We start from the raw sequence: 19,062 nt of genomic DNA, 5'->3' as shown, positions 1-19,062 counted from the left end.
CTGGAGTCAGGGTTTGGATCAGGTTCAGGTTCAGGTGAGCGAGGAAACCTGTCAACAAAGAAACAGACATCAGCACAGAACTGTCAGTGAAACAGCGTTTGGTCATTTTTACACTTCAGTGCAGGTAATTTAGGCTGAAGAAACTACAGGAGGCTTTAATTAGGAACAGCAGGAGCTGAGAACGTACCCTATAAACAAATAAGCCAATTACATTTTTTAAAAGAGTGATTTTAGACTGTGAAGACTTCATAATATTTAAATGCACATCCTGTTTGTGAAGGTGGTGTAAACAGCACTGCAGTCACAGACTCACCGGTTCATGCTTTGTGGGCGAATACGCACTAAACACCTTTGTTCCTTCATGTCAGTGGCAGCACAGATGTTTGATGGAGAAGAGACATTCAGTTCACTTAAATATCACTGATCACAGAGACGCGTGGAGAAAGCAGCCAGGTGTGGAGGCAAAGCTCAGACGCTGAGATGAAAGTCACTCAACTGTTGACATCAGCATATTCTGAGCCACCGGCGCCAGCGGAGGTGTTTACAGTAAACAAAAACACAGAATTAATGGAAACAAAACAAAGCGACCTTTTACTATGAGGGGCCGTGTAGGCCATAATTCCTTCTTCTTTTTTTACCTCTCACATACACAATTTTACCTCACACATACAATTGTTTTACCTCTCACATGTAATGTGTAAAAACATGTAATGTGAGAGGTAAAACATTTAATGTGAGAGGTAAAAACATGTAATGTGAGAGGTAAAACATGTAATTGTGAGAGGTGAAAACATTTAATGTGAGAGGTGAAAACATTTAATGTGAGGGGAAGGCCTTCCGGTCATGTGACGCAAAAGCAGGAACTGTGAACAAGTAACGCATCATGGTGGCTGGGAGAGAACGAGAAACTTCACAATTCTCAATGTGATTTCAAAAAGGCAAATATTGTTTGTTTTTTAACATCCTAAAATAACATGTAAAGGGGATTTCCCACAAGCTGCAGCCCAATGCTGTTCTAATAGCTGATCTAAATGATTTATTTACTAATAATAAATTCATTAATTACCTTTTATAAATTGGGATGTTCACAAAGTCCAAATCATTTCAACTTAAACACACCATGCTGCTGAATGGAGAAACTTACTATGTAGTCCATAACAGAGTCTTTATATGTTCCATCTTTAATAGATGTGAAATAAAGTAAAGGCCATCAATGGTTCTCAGAAGATTTTCAGTGTACGTTTGGTTCCACTTTTGTTATTGTTCCTCAAGTCCTGTCACGTTATTGAGCTGAACCAGGATGGATTTCAGTGGATTAACAGCAGCAGTAAATTCTCCGTGTGTGTTGACAGAGCTCGTCATTTACACGATGATGTCAGCGTGCGTGTTTGAATATTTGTAACAGCTGCTTCCATCTGTTCAAGTGCTTGATAAGTCAGGATGTGAATAGATGCCAAATATTGTCATTTAAGTCCATACATAACAGAGTTAAAGAGGAACTGCATAGTTAAGTGAAAGAATAGTGATCGGCACCTATTATAAACTATTCATCTCTGTATTTTTGAAGAGAGATCTTCAGAATCTCCAGAATTTAATGCCACATTGTCAGGTGTTTTTTCTTTCTTTATGGTTTAAATTAAGTTACGGCAATTGATTCATTGTAAAATAAAAAAATAAAATAAATCAGTATCATCAGTAGATTAACTATTAAAATGTCACAGCCACAGCAGTGATATCATGAGTCACATTTCTCTGGAGTGCTCAGGAGAGGGAGTGACATAAGCCACAGCTGTAAGTAGACATGGTGGAGGCAGAGATCAAGTTTGTATGAATCATATTTCCACAAAATATAAATTCAGGTTCTTCACAGCAGCATCCTGCCAGTTTTGACAAAAGGACATTCACTATATCATTTAAGTTTTGCTTCTATTTCTCTTTTTTTTTAGCTTCAGTGTAATTGTCCAGAATTGTTTCTTCCAATCGATGCTATTATTTTGCACTATTTTAGTTTTTACTGTTTTCCTCGCTGTGTCTTTATTGTCCCACGTCTTTGTTTATTAGGTTAACTGTGTTTATTTAATAGGTTTTTTTATTGCTTTTTTTTTAATTACGCTAACTGTAAGACACATTTCCCCTTGAGGGACAACAAAGCCCTGAACTGAACTGAGATTAGACAAAGAGCTGCATAATCTCTGCAACTAACAAACTGAACTGGGTATTGTGTAGATATAATGAGCAAATTTATGTGATGAAGAAGAAATGCTGATCATATCGACTGATGATGATCACTAACCAGATGTGAATCAGTGTCTTCTTGGTATTCCTCTTTTCCCGACTTTAAGATAAACTAAGCAAAGCGCCTGCTGGCTCCAAATTTCATCAAGTGCATCAATCTTCTCATCTCATCATTATTTCTTTTGTTACTTGGATAAAAAGCAGATTCCTGTGACTTCACAGTCACACAGAACCGTGCCCAGATGGTGAAGAGCTGGAAACACTTAAAACACAAATTAAAAAACATCTAAATCAACTTTAATGATTTTTTTTTTTTCCTCATTTCATCAACAAAACAATTAAGAATACAAAATATAGACAGAAGAAAAGAAATAAATGGGTCCCGAACAGCAGAGTGACAGGATGGGGTGAGGGAGAGAGGGACAGAAGGAAAAGATTGACTTTTGGTCAGTCATCGGTCCATCACTGCTTCTTCAAGATGGAGGGATGACTTTTATCTCCTCCTCCTCTCGTGTCTTTCCCTGTTCCTGTCTGTGTTCTCTTTATTCCTCTCTCTGTCCACATCTTTCTTCTCATCATCATCTCGTTCCCTTGCTCGTTCTCTCTCTCTGTCCCTCCCTCTGTCTCGCTCTTTCTCCCTCTCACCTTCTCTTTGCCTGCCTTGAACGTCCGTTTTTTGTCTCCTCTCCGCCTCTCTCTGAGGCTCCTCGTCTTCTTCGGTTCTTTTGTCTCGTCCTCTGCGGTGGGTTCCCTCGCGTGGACGCTCGTGCTCATCGGCCTCGCGTGCGCGCTCACGCTCCTGTGGCACACGTGCACGCTCATTATCATCTGCCTCACGTGCGCGCTCACGCTCCTGTGGCACACGCGCACGCTGGTGGTCATCTGCCTCACGTGCGCGTCCGCGCTCCTGTGGCACACGTGCACGCTCATGGTCATCTGCCTCACGTGCGCGTCCACGCTCCTGTGCATGCTCACGCTCCTGTGCCTCATGTGCACGCTCCTCATGTGCACGCTCACGCTCCTCATGTGCACGGCTCTTCCCGTGCTTCTTCGCCTGCTTCTCACCATCATCTTCCTCGTCTTTGTCGTTCTTGTGTCTGCGTTGCTTCTTGTCAACGGGCTTGTCCTTTTTCTTCTTGTCCTTCTCCTGCTTCTTCTTTTTCGTCTTCTTCATCTCCACACTTCTTTTCTCTTCTCCTTTTCTCCTCTTCTTCTTCCTGTGTTTGGCATCCGAGTCTGGAGAACATAAGGAACAATTACTTCACGCTTTACCTTCACGCTCTCACTATTCTGCCCATTTCTAGTTAGACAGGCTTTGTTTTTATTTATTTCAATTCAAAATCACACCAGAAAATTACAGCTCACCTTTTTACCTAATAATAATAATAATGTCACATTACAAGATTAGAAAACCTTGTGCAGCAGCAGTACTTAACTCTGTATGAAAATATTAAATAGCCGACTGTCAAAACAATTCTACTTTACAAAAATATTCTACAAAAAAATCTGGACATTTGCTCCGGTCTCAACATGCTACTCTATTTGAGATCTGGTCAATTCACATTAAGGCCTTTACTTCCCAAGACAAATATCAAAAGGAAATATGCACACACCTGAGCTGCTGCTGCTGGAGGAGGAGTCAGAGTCCGAAGAGTCCGACCCGCTGGAGGAATCCGAGGACGAGGAATCAGAGGAGGAGGAGGATGAAGAGGACGACGAGGAGTCAGAGGATTCGACTTCCTGGTTCTGCGTCATGATCATCTTTGGAGCGTTCTTCAAATGTTCCCTCAATTCGTCACTACGAGAGTGAGAAAATTGATGCGGAATATGGTTACGTTTACACAGTGAGACCACACATTGGCAACCATTCAATTAAAATGAAACAACAGCATTAAAACCTGTTCCATAGATCAATCAGACTTTATTTTTTATAGCATCTTAAAGTGCTTCTTAAGACTGGTAGCAGGTTTGTTTATCTATACCACTGGGTTCCAAATGTCAAAGTATCCACTATAATTCTTAGGTATGAACCTTACACAAGCCAAACACAAATGATGCTGTTTAGTGTGTCCACTTCCTTACGACCATTTGTAAGTGTCACTTACGTCAGCCCTCCCAGTCCGATGGAGGTGAAGAAGTTGATGGCAAAGCGTGTGTTTCTGGGATTATCACGAGGAAAGAGACCTTCAAAGAATGGCTGCAGAGTCCTGAAGGCACACAAAGGAGCGTACACTTTCATTTAAGCTTGTGTTGTGTTGGATTTTATCATCATCATCATCATCATCATCATCATCATCAGCATGTCATCAAGCAACCCATTAACAGCTAAGAACAGTGTCTGTGTGTGTGTTTGTTCATACTGGTCTTTGAGCCTCTGGTTGAGTCTGGGCAGGCCCATGTAGGCACACAGCTCCTGGAAAAGGATCTTCACAAAGATTCTGCTGGACGATGTTGTGGTTTCCTCGCTCATCCTGACACACTCCAACACCTGGTGGACAGTCACAGACACAGCAGACAAAGTTAGAGATAAGGTGACTATGAGAGGGCGTGATTGTGAACACTGTTGGGAGTAGACTGAAAGTGTGTGTGTGTGTGTGTGTGTGTGTGTGTGTCCTTACACTCCAGGGAACAGAGTCTGTGTAGAGCAGGTGAGCAAACAGTCGGGCCACGTTCCTCAGTTTGTTGGTCTCCAGTCGGTGAATTGTGTCGTACTGCTCCATGAAAATCCCCTCAAAACTCTCCATGTACTCCTTCTTCAGCAGACAGAACCTCTGCACACACACACAAAAACAAAGTGAGGAAACATCATAGACGTAATGCATCCCCTAGATCCTAACCCTAACCTTAACAATCACAAATCACCTAAACCCAATTCTAACCCTAGCCCTAAAACCAGGTCTTAACCCTGAAAAACCCTTTGTGCTGTTGTTGTGGGGCAAAAACTACATTTTGGCACAAATACTTAGTGGAATAGTTCTAAAAAACATTTGTTCAGATTTATAGTGTACAGACACATAAAACAGTGTTGCCCCTAGGGGTGCAAGAAAACACTGATACAATAATATTGTGATATTTCATGGTCTGAAACTGTATCGACTCTTGCAAGCTCTGTTTCAAGGAAATAAGAAAATATTATTGACGGTGACGGAGAGTGTTGTATGCAAGCCTCTGACCAATAGTTAACAGCAGGCTTTTGACCATTTCACTCCCTCCCCTCCTTTCACTCAGTGGACAAAAGAAAATGGTATATTGTTTATGATTTGAATATATTGCCATGTTTATGGTGTCCAAATATACATGGTATAGTCTACCCCGTATCAGAATATGTACCAGCACAATCTGATGAGACACTTTAAGATGGAACAGAGTGTTATCTCTCATCTATCCATCCTTTTTCTACTGCTTTATCCTCCACAAGGGTCGCGGGGGGTGCCGTGCCATGTTTATTTAATCATTTGGACAAACCAATCCCTTAAAGTAAGCCCCTTAACTCACAGGGTTTTTAAAGAGAGTGTGTTTGTGCATGTCTCACCCCGGCCAGTAGACCAAAGAACTTCTCATAGGTCCTCTGTTGAGCGCAGCAGTCAAGGATCATGTTACACAGCTCCTTCTGCTCACACAACCAAAACACACATATGTCAGTAATACAGGGGATTACAGACATTTATACAAAACATTTAACACATCAAAAATACAGAATATGTGATGACATATTGAACATTCATATCATATCAGTCACATGTCCCACTCCTCTGCCAATACATCGTCCATGATCAATGATATCTTTTAACCACATTCCAATCAATCTTTTAATCCTGATGCCATCTGATATTCGATAGTCGCTCTTTTAAATGTGTTTTTTTGTATTTTGCCTTTTTTGTATTGTCTCTTTATCTCAAGGACTTAATCTCAACTCCTATACTATAATGATTAGGCAGGACCCTGGTCAGTTATGAATTTTGTGTGGCTCAAAGATGTTTTTACTTCCGACACCTCAGTCAGTTCAGTATGTTTGAGAGCGAGGTTCTAAGAAAAATATATCTAAGGATAAACATCCTCAAAGTGTGTTTATGTGTGTTTGAGCACATTCCAGCTGTTGTGTCGAGTGATTCATTCCTGATGCGGATGAAACACTGGCTGAGAAGGTCATCAGCTCTGACCTCTCTCACACACACAAACACACACACACACACACACACACAGAGAGTCCCCATGTTGTGATTGTTTTCATACATCAGCAGTTCACAGAGTTTAAGTTCAGGTACAGAGTGATAAGTGGAGGAGACAGTCGTCTCCACAGTCCGTATGCGTTTGACCTGACGTCTATGTTTACAGTGCAGTCACGTGAAGGTTCTGAGGAAGAGGCTTACACCGTTTGTTTGGCCAACACATCGTTTAAATCATGAGAAGTTAAACATTTCTGCTGAAAATCTAAGTTGCTCTGTTGAATTTTCAAAAATATTGAATTTAAATAGAGTGAAATATGAAAAAGGTTGGAAGATTGGAAAATGGAAGTCATCACACTAATAGGCAATTACAGCGGCGTTCTTCTGTTTTGAAATGCATTTGCTGTGACACACAATACGTCTCCATGCACAGCTAAGAACAGACCAAACCAATTAATTGAACAGCTTCCTTTGTCCCAGTCGGTGGCAATATGCTCTTACTAGTATAAGCATTTTCCAGTTGACCTATTGGGTCACAGACAATAACAAAGTTAACCGGCGGCAAGTTGGCATCATGTCAAGACAATCTGTGTCTTCCTACCATCTATGAACTTTATAACTTTCATTCCTTAAGCTGGCAAAGCATAAACTTTCTCTCCTCATCAGTTAACAAAATGTACCAGCCTCGACTTCACAATGATATTTGTCTTCTTCTATGAATCAGCTTTCTACTTCAAGGTCAAAGCCTGAGGGTAGGAACTGGGAAACAAACGAGGTTGATTCCAACTGGACATATACATGATTCGCCTTCTTCCTCCTCTACATGTATAATAATCACACAACAAAAATGTGGTCGGAGAAAAATGCCTGCATATTTTATTTTTTCATCCTTTCTCTTAAAAATAGAACTGAGAGTCATACCAATTAAATTCAGGACAACAAGCAGTAAAAGTAAAAGGAGGGATACAATTATAATAACGACAGCCATATCTAAAGTCTCTATTTGAAGAAACTCATCTCGTCTTTAGCTTAATAACCTTAGAGATCGAAAGACAAGACTTGGTCCTGTCATAACCCACTCCTGTTTGAAACCAATCTAACAACCGATCACATCTGACGGTGACAATTTTATTTTCATTAGACTAAGTTTGCCTGAAACAATACGCTGGGTGTGTCCACAAGAAGACATGCAAACACAAACACTAGAGGTCCACAAAGACGCAAAAGGCATTTCTGTTGCATGGTATTTGCCCCCAAACCACACATACACAGAGCTGAACTGCAACTGTCAAAGTCTGGGATTTTTTTTTTTACCATTACACAACTTGACTTTAAGACCACACAACTGCACAGACACGCACACAATCTGGAGTATCAGCGCCACCTCCTGGTCAGCAATGAGCTTGAATAACAAAAATTCCCCTGTACAATTGGATGAGTTTGGCCAAATTATAAATATGTAAATGCAGAAACACAACATTTAACAAATACTTTAATGTTTTTTTGTATCATAATAATCAGCTATGGAAATGTGTGAATAATATATTCATGAATTTTCTGAAGATTAACATGTTCTAATAAGAAAACACCAATGTAAAGAAAATGTAAAGTATAAAATGGTTACACTATATGAAAATGTTCATATCCATCTGCAGAACTTCAGGGTTTTGATGACTTCATATTAAGTGTTTTTAATATGAAGTTATTTTAGTACATTAATAAACAACACCATACAATTTGCATAACGGTTTAATAATATGGAAGTCATGAAAGACTGAGCCTTTGGATTTACGAAAGAAACTGAAAACAAAGTCAGTTCTCTGAGGGGGAAATAAATTCACATTTGCCATCATTGATGTGTGTTGTATTTCTGAAGCAGTCTTTTATGTCAGCCGTGTGTGTGTGTGTGTGTGTGTGTGTGTGTGTGTGTGTGTGTTCTCACCGTTTGGCTATCAGGAAAGTCCATCTTAATCAGCTTGTGGGCACACTCCTCAAAGTCCAAACTACAGGAACAGACACACAGTTACTGTGAGCTCTTCTTCAATTAAACCATTCAAGTAGGCCATACACATGCACACTTTTAAATACTAGCCCAAGTCCATCAAATATAGCAGGAGCTGTAAATAACTGACAACATCCTGTGAGACAACTGAGTCACCGCTCACTAAGTGTGCATTTCAAAAGCATTACTGTGTGTAAATACCTGGACTGTATAGCAAGGTAGATGGTTCTTCTGAAAGCGACCAGGTTGACTTCGGTTTTGTCAAAGATGGTGACCTTCTCATCTGAGGGAAACACAGACAGAGGAAGACATAAATGATGATGGACCATGCTTTAGTTTGGCTGATAGATCATGTAAAAAAAAAACATTTATATCATCATCAGTGACTCACACTTTGTTTATAATGTCTCAAACCAACATTTATAACCACAGTGACTTAACCATTACATCAATAAGAGCAGTTCACAAGCACTGCTTAAAAAAAAAAAAAAAAGACTACAAGACTAATTGATTATTAGCACCTTATTTCCCCCACCTTGATAGGTGTGAGCAGACAGTACGAGTGTTCTAATCGCACTTGCAAGTAAAAATAGATGTGCGACTAGTTAAATATATTTAACTTCCTATCCATTGGCAGCTCTGCCCGTTAACACGTTTACATGGAAAAAATGAAAAGGAAAGGGAAAGAGTCAGCGTCAAGTGTGACAAAAAAAATAAAACTGAACTGTCTGTGTGTACCCTGTACTTCACTAATTGATTCAGGAGCTTCATCTGGATGATGGAGGTTCAGAGTTTATTTATAGACGACAAACACTGGTTTGATATTCTACTTTCGCCCAAGTATAAAAAGATGCATTGAAAGTGCTCCATGTTTTCTGAAAAGCAGAGATAAATAAATAAAATCGAAATCAGTGATCATTTTTCTCACCTTCGTCTACCGCCTCATTCTCCTCTTCATCGTCTTCATCTTCTTCGCTGCCGTCTCCATCCTCCCCCGAATCACTGCTGCCCTCGTCCAGGATATCTATGAGGAGGCAGTGGCAGGTGATTAGTTAGACTGTAAATGAGGTGACTGCTGAACTGAACATAAGTGAAATAATTAAATTAAGATTCTTACCCTTTTTAATGGTTTTGTATTTCTCTTCATTGTCCTGGAAGTCTGGATCCAACTTAAACACATCTGAATAAACACAGATATACATTTGAGAAAAACTTAAACACACTCTTATTACTGCACAGAAAGTGATGACAAAAGGTCATCCAGATCTTACTAAGTTGTTCCTCAGCAATGTACTCGTCCTCCAGCGGAAGCATGTGGGTGAACTGGTCGTCCTCGTCCACCAGGTCCAAGCCATCGGGAACCACTGGATGATCTTTGAAGCCATCTTTTCTGATCGCAAACATCACCTCAATCATGTACTGGACTCTCTTATCGATGGTCGACTCATGGAGGACGTTCCTGAGACGCTCAAATATAGCTGTGAAGAAAAACACACTAAATTATATATTTTTCTGATAAACTGATATTTAACTATTCAGACCGTGAGAGACTAGAAAGGGTTTGGGGACACTATTGCTTTCTGGAGGGAGTCTGAGAGGAGCTCTCCCCTATTTCATAGAATACAATGAAATTACAAAGTGTTTGTAGAAAATACAAGGTGGTGAGTTCTGTGTAGTAATGTCTCAAACACACTCAACCTATTGCTAAAAAGTTATCACTCGTTTCAAACTAGCTTGATCATTCGGACATAAAATTAATAACCAAGAGAGGAATTTAAGTATAAGCAAATAAAAAGGGAGCAACTCCTTCAACTTTAGCAGCAAACGAAGTAAATTGCAGTTTACCATTGATTCCTCTGGGGGAGACCTCGGTCAGTTTGAGTCCACACTCCTTCAGGAAGGAGATGGAAACCTCCACGCTGTCATCAGTCGGTCGCTCGAGCAGCAGCGTGAGCATCTCCAGACACAAAACCTCATGAGCCTATGGATGAGAGACACAGCAGCAAACCAAAGAGGGGAGAAGAGAGACACACATACACAGAGACCATTAGAGCAAAGTATCAACATTCAAACTGTTCAGTGGTATTAAAGTTATACGGCACAACATACCACGTTCTGATTGATGAGGTGAGCAACAAACTTTGAGGCGGTCAGACACTGTTGCTGGTAAACAAAAGACAGACTGGTGTTAATACATCAGGGACAATAACACTGCTGTTTCATAAATCTTCCAACATAAAACATCAGCAAATGGAAAAACAGGTACAACTTGTGCTTCCTGTATTGTCAGAAGGATGAGCTCAAGTCTACTTGCGGTTATTTACCCATAAACCATTTGAATTTTGAAGTGGTTAGTAACAGTTTTTTCAGCTGTGTGACCAAGTCAGAAAAGATATGTTTTATAATTTTACACAACACTGAAACATTGAAAACCATACAAATATAGCAATTACTATTGCTTGCGTTGATTGTTGTGCTGCTACAAACACATATAGTAATGTTTATTGTGACTTTTAGGACTGAAAACCCATCCATTATCAATGCTGTCAGGAATTGTCTGTATATTCTATGATCCACAAATGAACCTTGTTTTCAACTATTTCGATCAGTTACTAAACTCAATTCATTCCTCTGATTACCAGACAGATGTGTCGGCTAATTGGACAAACAATCAGACAAAAACCTTGAGGTTGCGGCGGTAGCTCCTCCTGAAGGTCAGGATGAGGCGCTTCAAGATTAGCTCTCCAATCTGAGGGAACTTGGAGTTGATAATGGCAACGAGGGCAGCATAGACATGAGTGAAGGTCGGAGATGCAGCCTGCGCCTGCAGCACTGAGCGAGATAGCAAACCCCTGACAGATACATGAGAAGACGGTTACATAGACAGACAACACATGACCTCTTAAAAGTGACAACATCCATAAATGCGCTTCCATTTAAAAACACCCACATTCTGCACCAGACATGCTCACATTAGTAAAACTTTCTGAAACAACTGCAGAGGAGGGAATGTGCTTTGCACTACCTGAATGGACTTTTTTAGGAGTGTTATATATTAGATCCGATATGGAGCTGAAACGCTCGTACGGATGAAGATAGTTTTTGGATGAAAATTTAGCTCTTTTCTCTTTTGTGGGGCACAAGAAAACCAAGTCAACATAATGAACCACACTAGTTAAAACATGTTTGAAAAAGACAACAAAGCTAAGCTATGTGTTACTAAAGAATAATTATGTTGATATTTAGATTTTTTTTAATATTAGAATACTGCTTTGAAAGTTACCTCCCCCTGACAACGTTCTCCTGCAGCAACTCCTGGATGATCATGACAATGTTGGACACGTTGACTTTGTTGATCAAACCGTTGATTGATTTCTTCAGAGCCTCCCAGCTCATCCTCTGATAGGCCAAACTACACAGGAGCAACAACAACCATGCAAAAAATTACGAGGCTATAAAGAAGTTGAGATATTGTGAAGACTCGGATCTACATGAAGAACAGATTTGATCTGAGCTATGTGGAGTTGAGTTCACTAAATATGATAAACGCTCACTCACCTGTTCTTGTCTGTGATTTGCTGCTGCATCAAACGCAGCTTGGCGGGTGGAATGTAGGCTCCACCAGTTCTTGTCAGGATGGGATCAATCTCCTCTTTCTTTTTCTTGACCGGAGGCTCCTCTGCTGCCACCGGCTCCTTGTCTGTGGCAGAGGGAGGCGAGCGCCCACGCCTCCTGTAATCTGACTCTGCATCCCGATTGGTCCGTCTGTTAAACCGTCCGTTCCTGTCATCACGGTGATCATCATAGCGATCTCTGTGCAGAGCAGACGAGAATATGAGAATAGACCACATAAGATGTAAGCAAAGTTTACATGGACATTAATGCAAACATGCCAGTCTGAATACATCCCATTTAGGAAGAAATTTTGTTCTGGTTGAGAGGCGGTCTCCACAGATCGTTATTGAGATCAGGGTTCATGTAATCGTTGTTTTGATCATGTCTACCTGGTTTAGGTTTGTCCTCTGTAAATGTAAATGTACATTTCTGTAAAAATGGCAGGAATGGGAGCAAAAAACTGGCCTGGAGCTGATGCAGTTTTCTTAATAGAGAAACTAGTCAAAATGATATAGGGCAGTACATTAAGTACATGGATTGATGTGAATGTCCTCCTGCCATCTTTCCCTGTTTATCAATCAAAGCAGAAATCAATGAACTGCTGAGCCTGTAGCTTCACGACAGAGAACAGAAGAAAAAAAAGTGTTGTTTGAGGAACCTATGCAAGGGAGAGCCAACACTAAACATGTTTTTATCCAATTTTAATAAATGATTGTTTCTGTCTACCTGGCATAGCGTCCTCTGTCATAGCGCTCCCTGTCCCGCTCTCTCTCTTTAGACCTGGATCTGTCTCTTCCTCTGGACCTGGATCTGTCTCTTCCCCTGGACCTGGATCTGGATCTGTCTCTTCCTCTGGACCTGGATCTGTCTCTTCCTCCGGACCTGGACCTGTCTCGTTCTTTGGAACCAGATCTGCTGCGTTCTTTGGAACCAGATCCACCACGTTCTTTGGACCTCGACCTGGATCTGTCTCGTTCTCTGGATGTGGATCTATCTTTTGACCTGGATTTGGATCTAGATCCGTCTCGCTCTATTGACTTGGATCCGTCTTGCTCTTTGGACCCGGATCGCTGGAATAAAAAAAAAAGACAAACATTAAGGCCACTGATTGTCACAAATGTAAGCATTCAGGTTTCTCCTTTATATTTTTAAACCATGACTCTCACAGAAAACCCCATACATTAACATGACAACATTCACCTTAATAAAAAACATAAAGTGCCAATAACATCATTATTATTATTGCTTACTTTGATCTGGGCCACGCTGCTCCTAATCTTCCTCAGTGCTCCGTTGTGTTCATCATCTTCATCACTACTACTACCACTGCTGCTGTCTGAGCTGCTCGAGGCTGGACTCTTGGAGGAGCTGTGGGCTGCAGGACTGGCCTGTGGCTTATCTTGGGGGCTTTTCTCAGTCGAGTCAGTCACTGATGGTCTCTCTTCTGAAGCCAATGACACAAAGATGAACATTAGCATCACATGAACTACTACAACATTGAGTGAGGGTGGTAAAGTTTGGGAACAACAGTGGTTTGAGTGGGACGATTATGGAAATCATTTTGGTCAGAAAATCAATCATGAAGAGTCTTTCATAAACAAATGCAGTCGTTGCAGGGAGAAACTGTGTATGAAGGTGTCTTTCTTCCATCACTCCTTCTCCTTGATGCTTGCTGCTCGTTAGGCCTAATGACTCAAATGGAACTGGGAAGGGATCATGCAGAAGGGCGTTTTAACAAACATTAAGCAGTGACAGTGGATTTTACTCACCATTTTGTTCTTTGGACACAGAACTGGGACTTTCATTTCTGTCTGGAGAGTCCATACCTTGAAAACACATCCATATTACTTTGATTATTATGTGTTCTGTGTAGGTATGTTTATGTGCAAATCAAACATGTACCTTTATCTTTCACCATTTCTACAACAATTCATACTTCAAATGGTTAGACTGATTTAGGACATTATTGCTCATATTACAAATAATGTAAGATAAGTATAAGTTTGAAATATTAAACTTCTACTGAAACTTTATACGAATAAGAAATTAATTGAGAGGGCAGATTAAATGCAACAGTAATTCTGTCAGTTCCCAAATCTTTCACCACAAGTACACATTTTGAAGTATGCGTTGTGATTTTGTCAGGGTTTTTTTGGCCAACTCAATCACACTGATGTCAACCTCTTCTACCTCATATACTATCATGTTAATTTTCATTATCTATGTAAACAACAAAGGTTTATTTTGACAAGGTAAATTGTGTTCACACTCGAAGTAATAATCACTAACAAAAACCTTTTAAAATCACAAAAGTGCAAACATGTTTCATTAAGAGTATGTTCAGAACTATAAATGCATGAATGAATGAATGGATGAATGAATGAATGAATGAATGAATATAGATTGACAATCTTTTCAAGACACATCTTTCTTCCTTTCCTTAACATAACTTTTCTTTATATCATGATTTTAACTAACAAAACTAGCGAGGTGTTTACTTCCTAGTTTCAATTCCACAAATGATGTGACTGTTGCATGAGTTTTGATTAGATCACTCCAGCACATTTATGTGACCAGCATCAGATTTTTATTTGCTTTTCTTCATATACAGTATACGCACAATTTAAAAATGCTTTTGTACATTTCGCAAAAGCATTTTGCAAATTCTACTGTGAGCCAAACCTCTTTCCAAGACTTTCACACAAAATTCTTGGACTCATCAAAGCCTGGAAGTTTATTACTAAATGATAAATGAATATTAATACTTCGAGATGTGAACAATCTATTTGTTACAGAAAATTAAAGTTTCACTGTTTTTTCGATACATTAATGTTGATGATAGACTACTTGATCTATTTAATGGACCCATTTATTTGGTGAGCGTTAACGGAGAGATATACACAGAATATAATATACACACATGATTGAGACATCATGGTCACAAGTTCAACTATCACCCCTGGCTGGTTGTACTCAATTGTTAGTCGCTTTGGATAAAAGCGTCTGCTAAATGACATGTAATGTAAAGATTGTGATTATGATTAGGATTAAGTATTATGCAAATGTGCCTCAGGTGGTATTTGTAACTTTAATGTGGAGTTAAAATGACGATTTACATGTTATTGGCTTACTGGTATATAGCAGTAAAAAATATAATCCGACTGTCACAGTAAGTTTGTTCAATCAAAGCTACGTTTTATCGCCATGTGTGTTAGGATCATCAATCGTTAGCTGTGATGCTAATGCTACATTTACTCCACAATATAACCTGATACTTATTGCGATTAGAGGAGTGAAAGAAACAGACGACGTTTGTCTCGAGTAACGCTTTTTCGGTCAATCTTTTTTTCAAAGTTTTAAAAACATTATCTCACCGTTCCGCTGCCCAATTGTTCGAGCCTTCGGTAAATCGATGTCGTTTTCGTGGCGGAAAAGTTCTTACACTGCTTCCGGGTCATGTCTCTATGTTTAAATGGCGGCGGTTCATTTTCTTTTGCGTCGCCCTCTTGCGGTCAGGATGATAACGAGATAACGTGCATCATGGCTTTTCTATGTCACCTAATATTATTTAGTAAAGTAAACAAGACTGTTCTGTGTTAATAAAGTAATTAATTGTTTAGTTTATGCATTATACACACACACATATATATATATATACATAAATCTTGAGTTAAAATTTGAAAAAATACATATTATTTGTCGAATTTATCTGGAAACCCCCATAAAAGCTTTATATGTACAAGGGGTATCAAACTTAAATTAACTACTAGTCTGGTCAAGAGGGAGCTGTGAAGAGGGGAGAAAGTGTTGAGTAGAAGGTAAACATTATGAGTTTAAAATGATAACACAGTATTCCATCGTGATTTCATAGAATTTCAAAGTAAAAGTGCTTGTTATTTCACAATGAAAACACATTTATGATGCAAAATGAAACTATTATAAAAATAAATCTAAAACTAAAGGACCACTTCAAAAGATACAGGTGTTTTGTGTGTGTGTGAAATTATGTGTGTTTGCTAATTTTCAGAGATAAATGTGTTATTTGATCATCAGACAGTGGATCTGAGAGACATGTCTCATTCCCACAGCAACAGAGGAAGTTGGGATTGAAAAAAAAAAGAAGAAAAGAAATAAAACTGACAAAAAGTCGATACCTGAATGACTGCCTTCAAAGAAAATAAAAGCCCTGTACTGTTCTTCACTGTGTTTCTGTCAATTATAACACGTTTTGTGAGTAAAAAATAAAATACATTTAAAAAGGCAGGTCTAATTGAATCTAACTCTGTAATAGAATGTGAATCAAACAAACACAGCTGCATCATAACTGTTTTCAGTTTACTCTTCATTTGACCAAGTGGAACAAATGGGGTGAAACAGCTCTGATATCTGTAATTAAAACACCAGACAAGCTTATATATGTCATTTAATGTTGAATGTAATACATTTAATAATGATGCGGAAAAAAAGCCCTCGTCTTATTATTACTATTGTAAAACATGTTGCATGATAACATGATAGCAAGTGGTGGAGTGCATGTGATCGATTGGGATTGTGCATGTTTGACACCTTTGCCTTGGAATAAGCATTTTGTAAGTACTTTAGGGCAAGTGCCTAACTTTACTAAGTTTAGGTGGACAAACCGGTCAGAGCATGTGTTTTTGCATAATGGAAGAGGAAGCTTACCAAGCAAACAAAGAAACACACCGTACTCTCCGGTATGTGAAGGCCACTGTAGGAAAAGGAAGGAGCGAGTGGGATAGTCCTCCATCTGTTACAATCTGCAGTGTCACCACTAGATGTCACCAATTCTTACTCACTGGACATCAAAATACCACGAGAATGAAGCACCACAGCAGATCAGTCACTCTGCCAAAACAGCCCTGTTCAGAACGCCCTGTTTTGTAGTATCTCTTTAAGTCCACCTTAAAAAAGTAAAAAGAAACTTAAGGTACAGGAAATGACATCAGCCTCTGTGGCTGGAAGTTTGTGTAGAACTCTGTGCTGCACTGTGGGGCCAAGAATAGAACGTTTCCTGGACTTCCTGGAGTTTTTGGATACTGTTGCCCTCGCCAGCACTCTTGCGTGTTTTAAGGACAAAGTATTTAAATGATTAAATAAGGTTGATTTTGTATATTTCCCCTTTAACATGGCCCTTTGCATGGCAGATGTTTTGACAGCTCATCATAGGAAAAGCACGTGTGTGAAAGTGATGATAGAGAGTGTTATCAGTGACACCAGTGCTTTTCCTGCTAGAACATGTCAAAATGGCTGCTGTGGAAAAAAAAAAAAGGGGGAAAGCGAGGAGTTATGAGGCAGTAAAAAAGAAACACAAGATATATTATATTAAATACAAATTTTATACAAACAAAAAAATGTACAGTGATGTGCAAAATACTTTGTATCCATCATTTAATACCATCCAGGCGATGTCTGATTAGTCCCAAAATTAATTTTGCAACGCGACGACGACCACAGAAAAACAGCACAGTAGAAAAGAGGTAGCACTCGCGTGTACTGAAAATAAATACGTCTTTATTATTCTGATCTCTACAGAGTGATCCCTCCCTGCATCCCACTGACATCGGTACAAAACACACATCAATAGAAATTAATAGACACCAACAGTCAAACAGTTAAGTGTAATTAAAAGTGTGTGAAGGATCCTTGATCAGTATAAAAATATGAAGAGAAGGAGAAAAAGGACGATGAGCGTCTGAGCTCACAGTGAGTGTTTGTCCAACACGGGTGAAAAACACGGAAAAAACAAAACACAAAGTCAATAAACGATGAAGAGAATCGAAGATCAAAGGTCAAAAATTACCTAATTATTTGAAGAATTCACATGATTGAAGTTAAAGTTCACATTTAGCTCTCGTGGTGACACCTAAGCCAAACCCACATGCCCAATAAATACTCCAGATTATAGTAAGTGGACCTTTGATGGTGATTTTCTTCATATTGCTCCCACAGATCAACGAATGAACACTAATGTACATAAAGTTCAGCTTTCAGTAGAAAATATCAAAATACCTAAAGTGAGTCTGTGTGAATGTTTTTTTTTTTTTTTTGCAGAATCGTTATTCCTTATTAAGAATAAAAAAAAGAAGGGACTGATGGAACAATTTCACAGCTACAGTGTGCGGCGAGTGTTCAACCTTAGCTACTGAGACTTTCCTGTCTTCACTAACGGTCCATACATACATTTCAGGTGACCACACATGGATGATGGTCAGTGAATGATTGGTTTTGTGGATTCTATGTAAGAAAACCAGAGTTTCTATTGTGTTAGACATTCAGGTAATGCAGTTTGCACTGAAGTGGTAGCGGATGTCTAATCACATCTGAAATGTTAGCAGTGATTTAGTGATAATTTATTAACTATAATATTTTGTCATTAGGAAAATACCACTTTTGTATTATTGCACAGACTTGTCATCAGACAGCGTGAAAGCTAACATGCTCACGCCGCTAATATTTGGGCGATGCTGCCCTCTCACTGCTCTGATTGGTCATTATATCATCATCACCGCCGCCGCCGCCACCGTCACTATGACAACTTGCCAAGACCTGCTGCAGCCATTAAGCATCCTTATGACCTCTAAATCTGACCCCCACTCTGACCTCACACGCTAATCTCGTATCACCTGCTTGTTTACAACCAAAAAGTTTCAAAGGTCCAGTATCTAACATTTGGGATATGTGTGTACAGGTGTCTGCCATCTTGCTCTTCAGCTGGACCACACAAACATACCACTGGGTGATGGCCATCGTAGTTACCCCAACACACCTGGAGTTGTTGTAATATGCAGTCTCAACGTTATGTCACCAATACATACACACCGGACCCTTTAAAGGAACAGTCACACATAGAAAAAAAAAGAAGAGATCTCAAGATTTGTTAAGCCTAGCTTAGCAAAATGACTGGAAGTTGGGGGGGAAAATACAGCCTCCAATAACACTGTCTGATGCACTGAGCATGTACAGTCTTGTTTACAGGGTTGGCGATAGAAATGTAGTAGCAGCAGTTAGCAATGGAGCTATTAG

At 39.5% G+C, this 19,062-nt stretch overlaps 1 protein-coding gene across 1 annotated transcript; it reads right to left on the bottom strand.

Moving 5' to 3' along the window:
• Positions 1–2,557: 2,557 nt before the first annotated feature.
• cwc22 (CWC22 spliceosome associated protein homolog) lies at positions 2,558–18,786 on the bottom strand (the record flags this gene model as incomplete). The annotated part of the gene is made up of 20 exons (XM_083889758.1): positions 2,558–3,471; positions 3,849–4,033; positions 4,341–4,442; positions 4,596–4,723; positions 4,854–5,006; positions 5,768–5,845; positions 8,344–8,404; positions 8,605–8,686; positions 9,332–9,427; positions 9,521–9,583; positions 9,675–9,881; positions 10,249–10,384; positions 10,513–10,566; positions 11,087–11,255; positions 11,687–11,815; positions 11,962–12,216; positions 12,745–13,088; positions 13,269–13,462; positions 13,788–13,844; positions 18,726–18,786. The coding sequence occupies 20 exons, from the start codon at positions 18,784–18,786 to the stop codon at positions 2,729–2,731; spliced, it is 3,297 nt and encodes a 1,098-aa protein (XP_083745884.1). The 3' UTR covers positions 2,558–2,728.
• Between the last annotated feature and the right edge of the window lie 276 nt (positions 18,787–19,062).

This window comes from Microchirus variegatus (genome assembly GCF_963457635.1).
Source record: "Microchirus variegatus genome assembly, chromosome: 5".
NCBI lineage: Eukaryota > Metazoa > Chordata > Actinopteri > Pleuronectiformes > Soleidae > Microchirus > Microchirus variegatus.
Note: the sequence above shows the minus strand (reverse complement) of the source record. Positions and strands in the feature narration are given on the sequence as shown.